General features: G+C 37.9%; 1 protein-coding gene across 9 annotated transcripts in view; it reads right to left on the bottom strand.

Annotated features, from left to right (window-relative positions):
* Window positions 1–20,336, bottom strand: part of FEZ2 (fasciculation and elongation protein zeta 2) — a 70,442-nt gene that overhangs the window by 28,870 nt on the left and 21,236 nt on the right. For 5 of the 9 annotated variants that reach the window (XR_008497362.2, XM_063648820.1, XM_054473434.2 and 2 more), the window contains 2 exons: window positions 3,494–3,574; window positions 1,140–1,215 (listed from right to left, as the gene is read on the bottom strand). Coding sequence is in view for 7 of the 9 variants with exons in the window: in XM_063648820.1 (XP_063504890.1) it covers window positions 1,140–1,215; window positions 3,494–3,574 (157 nt within the window). In the remaining 2 variants the exon portion in view is untranslated. The other 4 variants (XM_063648819.1, XM_054473447.2, XR_008497364.2 and 1 more) reach the window with 3 other exon arrangements.

Below are 20,336 nucleotides of genomic sequence, written 5' to 3'. Positions count from 1 at the left end.
GGCTAGCTACCCAGTTAATCTCTTGATTTTTTATTTCAGACTGGCTGGCATCACTTGATTTATCCATATTTAAATATAAAACTTTTTAAAGAATTATTCACCAAAGGAAAGAATAAAAGCTCCAAGTTAGCAGGCAGGGAGCTAAGAAATAAGACACTTGCTTCTACTCTTAGGTTTTCCTTGCCCATTCCTCTTAAATTTCCAAAATAAATATCATCATCCATACTCATCCATGTGATGCTCTTTCATTTGGTTCCCCCCTAATTAGCAAGTATCATAAATATTTACCATAACGAAGACCTAACAGATCAGCAAATTCAATCCCTCCATTTTAACGGCTAATTGATAGTAACTTAGCCAAAATCATACATATATTAATCTATTTACTGTGAGGTAAATAGAACAAATATTTTTTATCCTAGTTTTTCAATGTGAGCAAAAGAGAGTAAGTAACTTCCAAGGATATCCCTGAAAATAACAGGGATAGAACCAGAATTCAGGGCTCATTTGCGGCCATCATAAGAGATACTCAATATCATGTATATTTAAATCTAACAATTTTTTTTAAGGCAAGACCCTTGAAGGTGCATTATCTTTGTCTGCTTTGTTCACTAAAGTATCCCAAGTGCCCAGATCATGGCCTGGTACAGAGTAGGCCTTCACCAAATATTTGCTGAATGAATGCATGTTCTTAAAACATCACTGTCAATTTATGTTCTACCTATAACTACTCCTTCGGGTTCTACATTCATAAGAAATAAAAAGTGTTTACCCTAAATCTTTCCTATTCAATTACTGACAGTCACAGATATATAAGATCCATAAAGAATTTTATTTATGATAAATGGATATGTTCTTAAACATATAAGAGATGATGGAGATTTAGGTTATGCTTTTTCCCAAAATTTTAGCTCATAAATATTTCACAAGGTAAGAAAAACTACAAATCAACACTAGAGTTACTGTTGTATTTAATGTCACAGCCATTTTGGGCTTCATTCTTATAAAAATAAACAATTATATGCATCATTTATATCCTAAATTGACAAAACACTAACAACAAAATCAGCCAACTAAATCAGGTGTTTACCGATCAGCAAAAGGAAATCAGTTAATAGTTTCATTTTGTCTTTGCTCACTTTTTGTTAATATTTGAAGATCTTCAACAGACGGTGGTCCATTTTTTTTCTCATAAGGAATGACTGTAGTCAAATACTGCCAAGTTTAAAAAAAAAAAAGTGTCACTTAAATCAGAATTACCTTATCTGCAAAAAATTTGATACTGTTACTAGAAGGTCTATCTCATAATATAAAACATAAGCTACTTTGGTAATGAAAACACAGGTATTGTATGGGAATAAAGTTATCTTACTATCTCAGATGGAGCTCATTTTTTTTTTGCCCACCTCTATTTGCTTCATACAAACCTAGTGTCAACAGAAACAACCACCTTTTTGCATTTCAGTTATTGAAAATTTCATAGGACTAAGTCTGAGGATGGTTTACTCAATTTGTTCATTTTTAAAGTGAAGTATTATCTCACATTCTACTTGCATATTTTTCAACACATTTTAAAAATAGCAATTTAAACTAAAAACATAGTTTTAACAGTTCTGCACAATAAAGTAATTTCCAACAGCAAAATAATTCTGTTTCAGACCATTTTTATTCTAGTTGAACAAATGGACCACATATATAACATGACAACTTTGAAAAACACACACCAGCTTCTTTCAGAAGCTAACAAAGACACACTTAAATCGTTTTAGAAATGCGTTATACTATTATTTTAAATTATTGGGTAAGTCATTGTAAACGTTTTTAGGCATTAAAGGAGAAAAGTGAAAGTACAGAATGGCCTAAGGGGAAATGAATAATGAAAATTAATGTCTGAAATTGAGACAAACTTCCTAGTTCACTACTTGTAAAGGCTCACAAGTAACAGCGCCATGTCTTATAACTAATCCCATGAAAGCATAATCCATAAATGATTGTCCAGATTTTCTCGTTCTTACCATCCCACCAAAAAAATAGTTCCGTGCATTTCACATATGCTCATATAGAAAGCCAGTGGTTTTTACCTGGAATCTCTTAGCTCCACCCATTATTTAACCTCGTGCCCTAAATCTCAGCTCTGTGGCTAATCCTCACTGAGTGATCTTATCCTGCCCATAATTGAAAAACAGGATAAAGAAAGCTGCTTTACAGTAACTGGATCCCTAAGTCCAGAAAAGTGGTAAAATTGCATAGTTCAATCTTTGAGACACTTAAGTGTTCCACCGTCTTTTTGATGTAGACTTCTTGCAGGTGATGCCCAATTGTATAATCGAATGTTTCTTTGTAAAGAACAACAACAACAAAAGGCCAGAAATGATGTCCTCCTGGCTTCACTCTGCATGCGTCAGGTAACCTGGAGAGGCACCATGAGGCTGCGCCCTGGCCCGCTCTCTGGCTACCTGGCTGTGTCTTCAGGCCTCCCTGCTCCACTCACAGTTTGGAAGATTCCTTGCCTTCTTGTGAGGCTGAGAGAGGTGAGAGGCACCGGAATGAAAACAAAAATTCAAACATCCCTTCATGGAGCTCATTGATGAGCTGCAAATGTCAGTGTGAGGCTTCCCTCTTTAATAGGAATGATCTCCCTTCTCGAGAAACACTTAACTACCTACAGTAAAAACTCCAGGCATTTGATCTAGGCGTTCTTTTGCTAAACTTCCTACAAGCTACATTTTGTACACCTTCTTAATCTGCACAGAAGAGCTAACTTAAAGAGTTTTCTTTTTTAAGGTGAAAATTTCATAAAGTGAAAGGTAATTTTAAGCATACCTATTAATGTGAATGTTTCCCATGTTCATGATATTCCTTCAATCATTATACAAAAATGTGAATAAAAAGCAAATTGCTAGATGCTTGATTATATATTCATATCTATGTATAATTTTGTATAAATAATGTCTCATGCCTCGTTTGGCAGACAACTGAGTTGGCTGACTATGCAATACACCTTAAAAACACATGAATTTCATTTAAAGGAGGTAAGATATACTCTATACATATTTTTGACCTAGAACTCTAGTCTCAAACATACCAACATCTGGCGTTCTTCCCCCAAAAATGACATCTTGTTTCTTAGACTTTTAGAATTAGAGTCTCAAATTTTAGTTTAGTTATTTTCACAAGCAGATTTCCTACACATGCAATACATTATGTTAAAATGTTAATGTCTATTTGTTTAAAACTAAGAGTGAAAAATGGAGCTATAAAACATGTCTTAAGAATGCATTTCATCTATTGTCCAATTTGAAAAATGCTTTTTCCTCAAAGGGAAATTCTGTTCATTATCAAGACTATAAATATAATGAACTTTTATAACCAACTTTTATTTCTCTCGTTAAGCAGTGGTCTTAGTAAATTAGTAAACTACCAGCTTTCAGGATCTTCACTTACACAGAAAATGAAAAAGTAGAGAATGAGGAAAATAAGGATAACCGAGCACCTGTTTCTCTCCACCTGAATTTCCAAAGGTGTGGCGGAGGCCATTCTGAATGACATTTGAGATCCCTTCCATGCTGAAGCGCTAAAGGCGGCAATATACGGCCCAGAAGAAAAGGACAGAGAAAGAAGTTCAAAGTCTATTAGTAAGAATGTACCATGATGACTTATGTGCCCGAGAGGCAAGCAGTTAGAAAATGCCACTACTTATCCAGATAAAGCACATAAACCCATGCTCTTTTTAAAATGCTGTTGCTTCCATTTCTTTGCAAGTTAAATGCAAAAGCAACTGTTTTTATGCTACTATATTCATGCAGGCATTTTTCTGATGTAGCTAATAAAATTGTTCCAATGTAAATGTTGTAAGTTGTACACATATTTGTTCTATACAAAATTTACTGTGTAATTTTTAAGATACTTTTTGATATTATTTACCTACATTTTATCAGAAGTCTGAAAACGTAATATGAACAGTATGCATATTTCCAGCCTAAGTTTGTATAATTCTACCGTCAGTTTGGAGAACATTAACATAACATTTAGCAAATGAAAATGCTGTTACTTGGAGAGCTGATTATTGCTTCCCACTCACTCTTCGGGCCACCTGCCACTGCCTTGTGCAGAAATGCGAACTAGAAGATGGCATACGCTTCCTGGAGAGCAGAGTGGATCCCACGTGCCAGCTAGGCCCCCAAAAACTTCTCCAAAGACTTTTCCACTCCGTTTCTAGGAAATAATTCTGGTTTCTTTCTCCCAGCAACCTCCAAGACTTCCTAGAATTCTTTGTACTGAAAAGGGAGTATTTTTTTCCTAAACAACTTATCTTGATTTGTAACCAGTCTACAATGTCATCAGGCATAGTAAAAAGCGTCTGGTGGCACCTCTATGGCGGCTGAGTCAAAGGAGTGAGATGGATTCTTACACCATGACTAATTAAGGGGAAAGGCATCGTGAAAAGGAAGTGAAGGCCTGATTCACTGGATGGTTCCTTCCCCTGGAATTTTATAGAGGAAATCTAAATCAGTAAACACATTTGAGGAGTCAACATAAAGAATATTTTACCAGGCCCCAAGGGACAGCAGAAAGGAAACCAAGGAAATGGTCATCAAGAAATACATATAGTTTCATCCAGTGGTTCTCAAAGTGTAGTCCAGGGACCCCCTCCCACCCAACTCCTGCCAAGAGGTCCCTGAAATCCTCTCAGGAGTTCAGGAGTTCAAAAATGTTTTCTTAATACTACTAAAATATAAGTTGTCTTTTTCACTCTCATTCTCTCGTGACTTACAGTGAAATATTCCAAATGACAGACTGAATGCAGAAGCACATTTGTGAATCTAGCTGTCTTTAATCAAGCCAGATGTGAATGAGATTGACAAAAATGCACAGCAATGATATTTTTTCATGATTTTGTAAAATATTATTTTTCATAAATATATGCTCTTTATAATGAATTTATTTTTGGTATTTTTCATGAATTTATATTTTTAATTTTATCACTTTTAATTTGTAACATAGCAAATATTAAGTTTCTTGGGGTCCTCGATAAATTTGAAGAGTGTAAAGAAGTCTTGATAACAAAAAGCTAAGAAATGCCAACAGGCTGAATCGAGGGAGCTATGTGCTTCTGTATCAGTCATGTAACTCTATGGAGTTACTGAAAATCTGAGCTCCAAATTTTACTACCTTACAGGAGACTGTACAAATGTGCCTCTCCTCCTAAACCATCCATCTTCCCTACCTAGCCTTTCCCAGATTTGCAAGCCAGTTTTACTTCAGCAAGAATCAAACGTCTAGTCAAGATACTTTGCTGACTACTCTTCAGTTCACTGAAAGCATAACTATTAGCTTTGATGGAGGAGACTAGTTATAAAACAAAAACCTATAGAAAACTATTTCTGTAAATTTTTCCAATGCTATCATAATTCATTCATATTTTTTAAATAGGTTATCAAATGAGATAACATCTTAGGCTTCAGAGTATATAATAACGATGATGAGAAACTATTTTCAAATAACCAAGTCAGTTTATTTTTTAAATTATTTTCATAAAATATATTTTCTTTCAAATGTGACAAAGAGAAAAGTACTTGTTTTTAAGTACTTAGTCTATATTACCTGGCTCCATTATCTATGGGCATGTTTAAGCTAGATACAAATTCATAAAATCTAAAGCAAGATAAAAAGTTTCAGAATCCACATATCGGGAAACTAAGACACACTTTCTATTTGGAAAGTACATTCCAAAAACACTAGCTTTATTTTCGCAATCAGAAAGCCAATTCCTGTCACTAGAAAAAACAAAAGTTGATGCAGTTTCAATTTTGTAAGATGCAGATGTAATTTAGGTTTTCTTTATTAAATGTGTGGTTTGCAGACATTACTGAGCCATCTCAACTACTGATAACCTGACTACTTGTGAAAGATGGCTTTTGTGCCACCAGAATTCTAGGCTTAGCGGAAATTAGTGAAAATGCAACCACGGGAAGCCAAGGTAACCTGGAAAAACAAAACTAACAGCTGATGCCAGTGAAAGAAGGTAAAGTAAGGAATGCAGCAGAACCTCTGTCCTTGCTGCTGATGGCTGCTGAGTCAGTGGCTGCAGCTGACAAGACCCTACTGTCCCCAGCTCTTTCACTGGCAATGAACCAGGAAAGCGATGTGCAGCATGTACAGTTCAATCGCCTCTTGATCCGTTGGAAAATTACAGAACAAGGAAATCAGAAGGTTCTACAGGAAAAAAAAAAAAAAAAAAAACTAAAATCTATGTCTGAGAACGTCCCCCCATCAAACGCTTCAGTTGCCATCAACTCCCACCTCCCCAGAAGTCAGGCAGCATCAATATTCTCCCTCCACTGCATTTCCAAACTCTCCCTCTCTACTAGCCCCTTCCTGACAGCAACACGAAATTCTCAAACCCTCAACCTATTTCCTTTCCCAAGGGTTTCCTGAAACAGCTCTTCCCAACATCATTTATTTGATCTGGAAGACCACGGCCACTTTTCAGATCTCTGAGACATCCAGGAATCCCTCCTCCCTGAACCGCTTCCTTGGATTCAGAGACACCACACTCTCCCAGATTTCCCTCACCCCAACACTCCTGCTCTCTAGTTGCTTCTTCTAAGAGGGGCCACTTTCTTCACTCATCCCTTAAACGCCAGTGTTCCCTAGGATCTTGTGCCTCTTTCTTGACTCACCTCTTAGATGCTGCTGTGCCTCTGGATTCTGTCCATATTTAATTATCATGCACCTCCTCTGAGCATTACCACTCAATAGCTTCAGCTTCTGCTTCCATAAATTGATAGCTCCACTTTACTAAGATCAGTAAAGTGCTAAGAACAGAGACTGGCACATGGCAAAGCTCAGTACATGTTATCGATCTTTACTGTAATTTCCCTGAGCTTCACTCTGCATGTTTAATGGCCAATTGGACATCTGTACCTATTGTATGTTTAATGGCCTATTGACAAGCCTATGTTCCTGTCTATATTTAATATCAATATTTCTAAAACTCATATCCAAAACTGAATTCAATGTCCTCTTCCCCACCAAAACACAAACAAAAAAATTCAAAAACCGGTTCCTCCTTCAGCATTTTATTCTCCTCTCTCATTCATTTCCTCTTTCTTTCAAAAAAACATCCTGAGCCAGATACCATTCCAGGTATTAGAGATTCAGAGTGAACACATTAGCCAAGGCCCCTCCCACCCCTCCTGACCTTACATTCCAGCATAAGGGGGCACAAAAAGCACAACACGTAAATGAACTGAATGCTGCAGATAACTAACACATGCCCTATCCCTAGCTCCAACAAGGCGATTAAAAACTGGATGCCTACTTTCTACTCGGATGTCAGAGAAAAGCTGTCTGAGGAGATGACATCTGAGCTGAAATATGACTTATACACCCATCCTAGATGAGCCACAAAGGACATTGGATAAGGGAGATCTTCTCAGAGAACAAAACCAAAAGCAGCCAGCCTGGCCAATTCGGGAGTTCACGCCACAGCTAGTGTGCAGGAGGTCTTGCAAGTCTCACTCAATGGGATGGAACACAGCATCTATGGAATATGTCCATTCCTCCTTTTTATAAGATTTTATTGCAGCAACCCTGTCTTCTCTCCCCCATTGTGTGCCAGTGTGTTGCAATGGCTGGCTTAACTTTCAGACCATAGGTTGACGGAAAAGAGAGACATCCCCTCATTTGCTGGGCTTGAAGCCAGAAGCAGGGACTGCTGACAAGATTTACATACCTCCCTTTGGGGAAGGGGCACATGTGCTTTATCTATGCTTGCCCTCGTCAACAATCAATGACCTGACCCTAACTCCTCCCTTCTTTGGTGTCCAAACCAATCAACCTCACCAATATCTCTGAAATTCAAGTATTTATAGTTCCATCCCTGCTTTCACTTCCCTGGCTCAATTCTTACATGAAATGGCTGCAACAGCCTCCTAATTAACTTCTCTCCAGTTGCCTCCTTCCAATTAGTTCTCCTTGACACCACTGAAGTTCTCTTCCAAAACAGACAAACCCAAACATGTAACTGCCTGATCTAAAATCCATTTTTGGTTCTCTACAGCCTTTAAACAAAAACCAGGTGCCTCAGAATGTCGTACAACGCCATCCATTTTCCAGCTTCCACTGTGCAATTTCCATAGCCTCTTCTTGAAATGATAGTCAGTGACTTAACCTGCAAAACCTTCTAGCTTTCACCATAATGAGCAGCCTGCATTTCCCCAGATGTCCCTAACTGTCCCCTCCAAGTGGTGGCACACACCACCCCCTCTGCTGTCTGTGCCTGTTCCCTCCTCCTTCTACCTGACCTCCGGGTGCAACTCAGCCTTCCCAGACCCCTAAACCTAGCTAGGGGCAATAGTAATATATGTCCACCCTGACCACAGAACAGAGCCAGGCTCAGAAAACACTAAAAACGTGGTAGTTGTTTTGAATATAGCAATTATCACACCCTGTAGCTAGGTTTCTCCACGTTGACACTACTGACATTTCCAGTCAGATCATTCTTGTCACGGGGGTCAGTGTAGTGGGGTGGGATCTCTACCAGCACCTCCGGTCTCTGTTCACCAGGATGCCAGCAGTACCACCCCCATCCTTCCCCACCCTGCCCAGTTGTGGCAACAACAAATGTTTTCAGACATTGACTCATGTCCCGTGGGGGGCAAAATTGGCCTGGTTGAGAATCACCGCACTAAAGCACATTGGATGGTTCATCATCTCAATCTGCAACCCATGGGCAGCACATTCCTGGAAAACTGAAATTGATTCTACATCCTTAACACCCATGCCAGGGACACAACTGTGCATCAATTAATGTTTGCCTAATAGCAGTATAAGAAAAGTTCAGGAGATCGAGACCATCCTGGCTAACACAGTGAAACACTGTCTCTATTAAACATACGAAAAATTAGCTGGGCACGGTGGCAGGCGCCTGTGGTCCCAGCTACTCGGGAGACTGAGGCAAGAGAATGGCGTGAACCCGGGAGGCGGAGCTTGCAGTGAGCCGAAACAGCACCACTGCACTCCAGCCTGGGCGACACAGCGAGACTCCGTCTCAAAAAAAAAAAAAAGAAAAGTAATCAAGATATTTTTAATGGGGAGATAGAGGGCACAAGATCTAAAGAGAAACAATAAAGAAAAATGAAAATTCTGGTTAGGTTAATTTTTCATAAATTCAACTCAAGTTCTCAAAATCCTTAAGGACAGAAAAAAAATGTCAGATACTTCTTTCATATGCTCCAAAAAGCAAAAACCAGACTTCAGTATGTAGGAGGCATCTGACTGATAGTCAGTGACTTAACCTGCAAAACGCTACAGCGATCATTACCAATACCAGTGGGATACTTCCAGATTTCTGTATGAAACCAGGAATCATATCTCAGGCAAAAGTCTTAGAATCAGAAAATTTTTAAACGGTCAACTTGGACAGAAAAGTGATGAATTAGAAATCGAAGATCTGGGTTCTTTCCCAGCTTTGCCACTAATTGTGTGACAGGAGGGCAGTCACTTTACTGCTAAGGCCTGTTTCCTCACCTGTAAAACAGAGGGTTAAATCATATTAAATTTAAACGTCTTCTTATTTATAAATCCTATGAGTCTATGAATTAATTCAATCAAAAAGATTCATTATTAAGAAAGCAAATTAAAAACACACACATATGCACAGACACACACACACTCTCTCTCTCTAAATATATAGGGCTAAATAAATGAGTGCTCCAGAATGGCAGAACTGCACAGCCAGATGATACATTCAGAGTCCAGTGGCTTCATTTTCTTATGAGGAAATGACTACATTCTGAAGGGAGAGACAGGTCTTAGGCATTTCTCCATCCCCGCAGCTTGCATAGTGCCTGGGCCATAGCAGGCATTTTTAAACGTCTCATAAGCTGAGGTTGTGACACTCCTAACACCAGAACCCAAGAGACCTAGAGCCTGTGATCTTTTCACCATATCATGAGGTGTCTTGACTTCTCGCAGGAGAGAAAGAAAAAAAAAAGCCCAAAATAAGTTGAGTGTGAACAGAATAAAGATGACACGACAGAACATCAAGTTATTTTTCAGAAGAGTGAACAACGAAGTTCTAGAAAAGTCCACTGAAGAATCCAGTCTAGGAAAGTAAGATGAGATTAATGAAATAATCTTGTTGGCGTGGTTTGTAAAACATAAAACAATGGAGTGACTAAGAAATCTCAAACCCTGGCCAGGCACGGAGGCTCACGCCTGTAATCCCAGCACTTTGGGAGGCCGAGGTGGATGGATCACCTGACGTCAGGAGTTCAAGACCAGCCTGGCCAACCTGGTGAAACCTCATCTCTACTAAAAGTACAAAAATTAGCCGGACGTGGTGGCAGGTGCCTGTAATCCCAGCTACTCAAGAGGCTCAGGCAGGAGAATCACTTGAACCCGGGAGGCGGAGGTTGCAGTGAGCCGAGATCACACCATTGCACTCTAGCTGGGCAACAGAGCGAGACTCTGTCTCAAAAAAAAAAAAGAAAAAAAAGAAAAGAAAAGAAATCTCAAACCCCTAGCTAGGATAATCAAAGAGTAGCAAGTAGAAGATCAGTGAACTAGAAGGATAAAGGAAAAGAGAGACCAGGGCAGTGAGACCAGGAAGAAACAGGAAACGAACTGTGTAGAGCATACTGTGCACTCTGTTTCATAGCTGCCCTGTAAATTCCAAAAAATAATACACCCATTTGGAAGGCAAAATGAATTTTAAAAAGATAAAACCTCAGAGGCAGGTTAAATATACTTTTTAGTAAACGTCACCTCATTTAGAAACACTACATTTACAACCTTGAGAGCAGATGCGGTATTATTAGGTGCTTATGGTGCTTAACTGGGCCAGAGGGAAGATTTTGTCTATGCTTAAATTTTCTAAGTAGGAGGACAAGGAGAGGGAGAGACAGAAGGGGTAGGGGAGGAGGGAGACAGAGTGAGAGGGGAAGGGAGGGAAGCATTTCTTTGTTAACATTTCTCAAGGTTAAAGTACCACAGACATATCAAAGCGCCAACAGAACTAAGTCTCAAGGTTATGAATGCTGAATGAAATGAAAGACATTAAAGATTTGTTACTAAATAAATAAGTAAATATTTTTTAAAAGAAAAGAAAAAACAATTTGTTACAGTTCAATTTAAATAACTGCAATAATGCAGTATATCAGAAAACCCAATCCCCCCTCCATTTAATCTACCATTTCCAAGTTTGAAATAAGAATCCAAGTGTTCAAATTCAAAGTGAAGAGCTGGTGAAAATTCTGAATCTAAAGTTATTTTGTAATTGATTCATCCATTTCCCACTACATCTTTAGGAAGGAGTTAATAGTGCTATAAAATGCCCCCTCTCAGAATGGAATTTTTGATAGGAGCCTATTTGTGAGGAGGAAAATGATTAAGCATTACAGTATTTACTTTATTGTTGCCCTCACTACTGACAAATGCCAAAGTAATGTGGCAAGGACGGAGGAAGAGGGTATTCAATACACAGCTTCAACACCAGTATTTACGCTGAGAATACTCACCACTGCCTCGTAGTTGTTTCCTTCCCTGGCGTAAGTATGTATTGAAAGTCTCAAAATCAGTCCTTATCTGGAAACTTTTCTCAGACAAAACCAGGAGCAACAATGTGTAAATAGGATATAGATTTATAAAAATTCACCAAAATCTGAAAGACAAAGAGATGGGCCAAGATCCCCAAGGCCCATTTACAACATCCTTGCAAAGCTCAGAAAAGGAAAATTCAAGCCAAGGATCCTTCCATCCACCTCTAAATAACTCCACATCTTCATTCCAATGCATGCTGGTTCTGTGAGCTAAGGTCCCTGTTAAGCTTTTGTTTACTCATTTATGAAATGGAAATAATAACAATAATACCTTCTTTATAGAGTTGTTGTGAAGGTTACATGGAATAATCCATGCAAGTACCTAGCAAAGTGCTCACCAAGTATCAATATTCAAAAAAGTATTGGCTATAATTCCTGAAAATAAAAAGGCTAGAATAATATTTTAGACACAACTCCCAAAGAGAAATAACCACACCTTTCTACTTTTCCCCAGAACAGCAAAAACAGCATTTCAAGTTCTTCTAATATAAATAAAATTGCAGCTGAGAAAGAATAAATCCCCGATTATAGTTCCTAGCTGATAGGACTGAAAACAACATAAAGAAGAGAGATTACTATCTATGACTAAGCATAGAATCAGCAAAAAAGCTTAAACAGAAAACAAGTTAACACTTAAATAATTCGGTCTTTCTGAACAATAAAAAGAAAAGAGCTAGAGAACACTATGCTACATAAAAGTGAACAAGAATCAGATACAGTGCTGTAGTTTGTTAGTTCTTCTCTGGTATCTCAAATATATCAGCTTATTCTACACACAGCATATTCACCAGTTCAACCAGCTTCACAGAAAGCAACATCCAAGACCGGGAAAAGCAAGACAACAAAGGGCCCAGGAAATTTACACTATTTCTTCTACCAAACTTGTTTCTCAGCCTCACCTGACACCAACTGGTACAGATTTCTAACTAGCCAGGAAATCATTTAAAAATCTCAATATCGAAGCTCAATGTCAGAAAAAAGGTTTGAAAAAGCAATCAAGGAATGCTTTTCATCTATTTCTGACTCTAATCTACTCTTACTTCATTAATATTCTTTATACTCAGGAGGTTCAAATGAAAGCAAAATGAAAACATAATTATTGTTCCTTATAAATCACGTCATTTTCAATAGCTTGAATATGATCTTCAAACATTAATTTATAAAACAGGTTTAATTTTTAATAAATTAAAATAATCAAAACAAGGAAACAAGTGTAAAAAATTTAGAGTAAAAATATTCAAATAGTTAAGATATTATTTAAGATGTAAAAGTAATATCTTGTTTTAATACTTCAAATAATTTTAATGTGAACTATAAAGCAGTTATAAAAGCAAATTCTACCAAAAATACTTTTTTTAAAAAAACAGATCTAAGTAAATTAGAAAATATACATTATACCAAAGCAGATACACACTTGAAAATCTTCAATATTAATCACCTGTTATATAAGTTTATTTTTATGGCAGAAAAAAATATAATACAAAGATCTTCAAAATTAGCATTAAATAATTTAATTGTTATCTTTGAAGATCTTTTTAAAATTTTTTATGTAACTTAATATTAATGTGGAAACTAAATTAATTATTGCCAAATATTTTCAAAACCACTAAAACTAGAATATAATAATTTATCTTGGCAATTTTAGAAATTCCTTCCTGAAACATAAATACTCTAAGTACAGTCATGTGCTGCTTAAAAACAAGGATACATTCTAAGAAATGAGTCAGGCAACTTTGTCATTGTATAGACCATGACAGAGTGTACTTACACAAACCTACATAATTGTATAGCCTACTCCATACCTAGGCTACATGGTACAGCCTACTGCTCCTAGGTTACAAACCTATACAGCCTATTACTGTACTGAATAATGTAGACAACAGTAACACAATGGTAAGTATTTGTGTATCTAAATGTAGATAAACATAGAAAAAGTACAGTAAAAATACAGCATTATAATCCTGACTCCATCATCTATCTATACGCAGTCCATGACTGACCGAAATATCACTATGTGGCACAAGACTGTATACAAGAAGAATACAATTTCCTGGCATATTACAGCTTTTATGTGAACTTGTTTATATTAACAATGACCTCTCTAAGACATAAAGAAGTCAAGAATGGACTCCTGATTTTTACTACATTAACTGCTGGATCATGAAAGTTCACTATTACCAGCCTACCACCAAAAACCATTGCAGAAAACAAAGAGTAGATGATAAAAATATATCAAAAACTGATGATGACATATATTTCTCTAGGTAATATTATTTTTCATTAAACAAATTTGTTCCACATCTAAAGTAATTCATAATTCATAGGTTTGAATTATTAAAATAATAGCCATTATATATTTAAGTTTCTCTCCACCCTACAATGACCTTCTATCATGCTAATAGTAATTTTTAGTAAATGCTTTGCACTAAAGAAAATGCAGCAAGATACTATCAAATATCACCAACAAATTATTGTTAAAATGTGTCAATATTTACATTCAGGAATGTATATCAGAGCCGGGCACGGTTGCTCATGCCTGTAATCCCAGCACTTTGGGAGGCCGAGGTGGGTGGATCACTTGAGGTCAGTAGTTCAAGACCATCCTGGCCAACTTGGTGAAACTCCGTCTCTACTAAAATACAAAAATTAGCCGGGCATGGTGGCGGGCGCCTGTCATCCCAGCTACTCAGGAGGCTGAGGCAGGAGAACTGCTTGAACCCAGGAGGTAGAGGCTGCAATGGGCCCAGATGGCACCACTGCATTCCAGCCTGGGCAATAGAGTGAGACCCTGTCTAAAAAAAAAAAAAGAATGTATATCAGGTAGAATTTAGTATCTCAAGCAACACTGCTTAGATAAAGGGGAAAAAGGCTGGGCACTGTGGCTCACTCCTGTAATCCCAGCACTTTGGGAGGCCAAGGCAGGTGGATCACCTGAGATCAGGAGTTCGAGACAAGCCTGGCCAACATGGTGAAACCCCATCTCTACTAAAAAAAATAAATACAAAAGTTAGCCGGGCGGGGTGGCCCACACGTGTAATCCCAGCTACTCGGGAGGCTGAGGCAGGAGAATCGCTGGAACCCGGGATGCGGAGGTTGCAGTGAGCCGAGATCGTGCCACTGCACTCCAGCGTGAGCAGCAGAGTGAGACTCCATCTCAAAAAAAAAAAAAAAGATAAAGGGGAAAAAAACTCACTGCCTTTTCCACTTCTCCTCTAACCTTCTTTTAAAACCACATTTTATCACTGTGTATAATACAACATTTTTATTCCTTTTGTTTGTCTCCATATTTAGAGAACACTGGTCTACCTGCTCGCTCTCTTTACCTAGCTACTGGGATTCAGACACACACAGCACAGAGGTCTGCTGTTAGGCAAGAAGCTGCCACACGTAGCTTGGAGATTGGCTGGCCAAGGTGTCACTATCGCTCAGGCTGCTGCTGAAGGGGCCCCAAGAAAAGGAACAATTCAACATAATCTCAAGATAAAACAAAGTAACCTTTTAAATACAAATTGTAGACACATTACAGTACTCTTTTTATCTATGCAAACTCACTTAACTGGAGTTCATAACTTTTTGTTCTACTTTTTAATTTTACTAAGTCTAAATCAGAGATTGGCAAACTTTTTCTGTAAAGAGCCAGGCATTAATTATTTTAGGCTTTGTCAGCCACACAGTCTCTACGGCAACCACTCAACTCTGTCCATATAGCCCCAAAGCTGCTATAGATGATATATAAATGAATGAACATAGCTGTGTTCCAGTAAAACTGTATTCATAAAACAGGTGAAGAGTTGATTTAGCCCTTGGACAGTAGTCTGCCTTAACAATCCCTGGTCTAAATCATCTGAGCAAATGTGCTGTTAAAAAATTCCAAATTAAAAACAAGGGGGGAAAAAGCCAGGTCCATGTTGTTTTAAACAGAAGCCCCAAATAAAGGCTATCAGTCATATTATGACATGAGCTGAGTCACAGAAACGGAGCAATGTATCTCTGAAAGAAAATATATACAAGAAAGAGTGTATATCATCTAAGCCCTAGCTCTCCCCCATCCTTAAGCAATTCTCTCCCTAACCCCCAAAAAGCAATAAATTAGGGTAATGTGATTCTTTTTACAGTTTTTTCTTTTCTCTACTATCATTAGTCACTGATTGCTAATATCCCAAAAGTTGTCAGTATAAACTTTTTCAGGGTTGACTGACGCAGTCATGCATTTTTGACGGTGGTGAGTGTAACACAGTAGAAATTCTCTCTTGAAAGTTCAATGTCATTATAGCAAACAGAAAAGACTATCAATTCCTATCTTCTCAACAAGACTTAGCATAAACAACCTTACATGTGACATTCCATTCAAAGATTTGTTACTAGATACTCAGAGAGTAAGTATTCCATTTTCATACATATAAGTTTACTAAGTTATGATGCTAAGCAGGTAGGCCATAATGCCCAGACAACTTCAGATAACATTAGATGAATAGTAACTACAAAATTACAACATAACCTGGTGTTGTTCAACCTATTCTTGTATTCATGAGAACTGCTACTGAAATTCAATGACCTGTGAATGTATGCTATTACAGAAGCCTGGCTCCCCCAATAAAAATCCCCAACAGAACAATAATAATTCAAATACTACAAATCTAAATCCTCCGGGATTCAATCTCCTGTACACTGAAGTTTCAATTCAACAAACATGCATTAAGTGATGTGCAAAGAACAAGAAATTAGGTGAGGTGCTGGGAAAGCAGTGTGAATGAGACTTTAAAGAGCTTGCACTATTAGAAGACAGGTTTAAGCCAATGATTACAACACAGTGTGGTACTTCAATATCAAAAGTATGTGTACCCTCACAAATAAATATGAAAACATCTCATAACAGGCACATAAACATAATAGGCAACTCATAAAAGAATACAAATGGTCAACAGATCAAACCTATTGTTTGCCTATGCGGTGTATATTCAAAAGCTCTTAACATCCACTGTTGGTGGAAGGTGTGGGAAAATGGTCACTCTTATGCTCTACTGGGCTACATTTCTACAGAATAATTTGAAAAGCTGGTCATTTAAAGCCATTTAAAACTCTATATTCTTTGACTTGGAAATTCTATCAGTTTCAGTGAGTAGATAAACTAGTTTTGCTAACCAAGAGAAAATAATTCAATTTTAGGAAAATGGTAACTTTGGATTAACAGTATAAATTTCAGACTCCTACAAGATATCCAAAGGGAATTGTCTAGTAGGCAGTTGGACATATATAATAATTAGCATTTACTCATGGTGTTTGCTATGTTTGCTAATCTTATATACATTATTTCATTTAATCTTTCCAAAATTCAAAGCCGTCTGTATGCAGGACCAAGATTCAAACACAGCTCTTAACCCAAAGCTCTTAGTCAATATTCTATTCATTGTCCATGGGTTTGACACCTGGCAGAAAGATCCAAGACAGAAATACACATTTGCAAGTTTATCTTTCGTTCACTCATTCATTCAGCAGAAATTTATTAGGTACCTAAGGTTGGATCTACGAATACCAAGAAAGTAAAGTTAAATTTCTTATCCTTAGGAACATAAAACAGAGATAGGCATGAAAACAAAAAATTGCAGTATGATACAACAGTGATAATAGAAATACTAAAGAGGAATAACACTAACCCCTCTAAAAAGAGAGAGTAGTCAACTCTGCATTGGAGACAGAGTCATCAAGGAAGGTTCTAAGAAAGGAAGACAATGCTTGGCCCTGATTTTAAAAGATGAGTGAGAAAAAAAAAAATCCCCCAAGTGGACAGAAGAAGCAGGTAACGAATTTGATTCCAGAAGAAGAGCATTGAATATAAAGAAGTGTCACCCAAAACAGCATGGTCAGCACAAAGAAATACATGTAGGTCACCATAGTGATAAATGGAGAGTGCCCTTTAACCACTCTCTAACCCCCATCCTCTGCTCCTCCAGATGCTGCAAAAAAGGACAGAGGAAATAGAAAGCCTGCCACTCTCTTGAGTTGCATTTCCCAAAGAGGTCCACTCCTCTAACCTCCTCTTCAAATGGAGAATTGGAAAAGGACTAGACAGCCTCCCTTGTCAATAAGGAGAAGCAGTGGTGTAGTGACACTCTCCAAAACAGCTTCCCAACAGCATCGCTATCTACCGCCTCACCCAGCCTTTGGTTTTCTTCACGGCCTTTATTTACTACTAAAATTCCATCATCTATTCATTTTTTCCTTGTTTATCGCCTTTCTCCGTCATTAGACTATAAGCTCCAGGAGGGCATGTGATGAGCCTCGTCTATTCTATTCTATTCACCACTGTGGTTTTTCTGTTTTTTCTTTTTTGTTTGAGACAGGGTCAGGCTGTAAGTGGAGTGGTGTGACCATAGCCCACTGCAGCCTCAACCTCCTGGGCTCAAGCAATCCTCTCGCCTCAGACTCCCAAGTAGTTGGGACTACAGGTGCATGCCACCACACCTGGCTAATTTTATAATTTTTATTTTGTAAAGACAAGGTCTCACTGTATTGCCCAATCTGATCTCAAACTCCTGGGCTCAACGGATCCTCCCACCTCAGCCTCTCAAAGTCCTAGAATTACCGTCATGAGTCATCCTTCCCACTGTATCTTGAAGAACACCTGCCACAGGAAGGCACTCCACAAATCCTTGCTGAATGAATGTTGTTTCATCTTACCCAACACACAGCATTATGGTTATTTTAAACCTAAAACTCCAATCAAAATCATATTTCACTTTTATAAGATACTACTTTCTGTAACATTTCACATATTTTCATGGTCTAATGAAATTTTCTAATGCTCTAAATAGCATCCCTATGCCCTCTATTTTTTTTTTTCACCACAACAAATATTTAAAACAAAATCCGTCTCCAAGTTTAACTCTGCTCTATACCCACTCCAATATTTCATTAGAGTATCTTTGGACCAAAGAGAACAAGGTAACAATTTTAGATAAAGTGGTATGCCAACTACAAATTGATGTACTGCTTCAGTGAAAAATACATGAAGAAAAATAGAAGGAAGCTATTCTATACTTAACGAAAAACTTCAACTCCTGCTAATAAAACAAAAATATCTCAGGTAGGAAAAAAAAAAAAAAGTGACTGATGTTATTGAAAAAACAGGTAACATATGACGATTCTAAGGAGGTCACCATTTTTTAGGAATTAGTATCACTGATAATAGCAAACTCATAGAGACCAGGTCTTGCGAAGACTGCATGTGATATAAAATGCTTGGTAAAATGTTTGGCAAGCTACTGGAATCTGTTTATCCAACTGCCTATTTCACTTTGGGTTTCTTTTGAGCAACCTACCACTATTTTCAGAATCACACTTCCAGCCTACTTGTGTCACAGATAGGATGGTCTTTCCCTGGTATTTTAGGCTTTTTATTTTTATTTATTTATTTTTTTTTTGAGACAGAGTCTCATTCTGTTGCCCAGGCTGGAGTACAGTGGAGCAATCTTGGCTTACTGCAACCTCTGCCTCCTGGGTTCAAGCGATTCTCATGCCTCAGCCTCCAGAGTAGCTGGGATTACAGGCATGCGCCACCACACCCAGCTAATTTTTCTATTTTTTAGTAGAAACGGAGTTTCACCATGTTGGCCAGGCTGGTCTTGAACTCCTGACTTCAGGTGATCCGCCCACCTTGGCCTCCCAAAGTGCTGGGATTACAGGCATGAGCCACCGCGCCCGGCCGCATTTTAGGCTTTAAAAGGATACAGGAAACTGTACTGCAAGCTTAGCCATGCCATTACTGAACTGATTAAAATTTTTGACACAAATTGTAAATCAGGCAAAATGCAACTTCAAAAGTTCAAACATTATGAAAAATATTTACTGTTACTATGAATCTATTTCAAGACCAATGAAGGCTGAAGTAAGACCTAACTGTTGCCTTGCCAAATCCATTTCTCAATATAAATGCCATGTAAAATTACACAATGGATTTACTCTAACCCTTTTTACATGGGAGTTACAAAACGAAGCCTTTAAACTCCTCTAGGGATAAATTTACTTTTCTCAGCCAAGTGTTAACAGCAATAAATGGAGGATTTACATGTAATCCCTAAAAGCAAATAGGCAGAAATTACCAACCATGCTATGACTTTTTAACTAAGCATTTTACTTAATCTCACTTGCATAACAGGGCAATTTACAGGGTGCCAGTTCTAAAAATATGAGATGCAAATGCAAAATAGTGTCCCTAATATTTTAAAGCAAATTTTCTAGGATTGTATATTCAAACAAATGTGGGTTGGTTTTGGGGTTTTTTCAGAGTACTCACTAGGAATGACTAAATAAACATCTATTCAATCAATACTGCCATTTCTTAAAAATAATAGATATCTGAGAACTTTTTTCAATGTCAATGTATAAGCGATGTCCTTTCTTTCTTTTTTTTTTTTTTTGAGATGGAGTTTCACTCTTGTTGCCCAGGCTGGAGTGCAATGGCGTGATCTTGGCTCACCCCAACCTCCACCTCTCGGATTCAAGCAATTCTCCTGCCTCAGCCTCCAGAGTAGCTGAAATTACAGGCATGCAGCACCACGCCCGGCTAATTTTATATTTTTAATAGAGATGGGGTTTCTCCATGTTGAGGCTGGTCTCGAACTCCTGACCTCAGGTGATCAGCCCACCTCAGCCTCTCAAAGTGCTGGGATTATAGGCGTGAGCCACCGTGCCCAGCCGCAATGTCCTTTCAAAATAGATACAAATGAACAT

The sequence above is a fragment of the Pongo pygmaeus genome, chromosome 12 (genome assembly GCF_028885625.2).
Source record: "Pongo pygmaeus isolate AG05252 chromosome 12, NHGRI_mPonPyg2-v2.0_pri, whole genome shotgun sequence".
Taxonomy (NCBI): Eukaryota; Metazoa; Chordata; class Mammalia; order Primates; family Hominidae; genus Pongo; species Pongo pygmaeus.
This window is presented reverse-complemented; position numbering and strand designations above follow the sequence as displayed.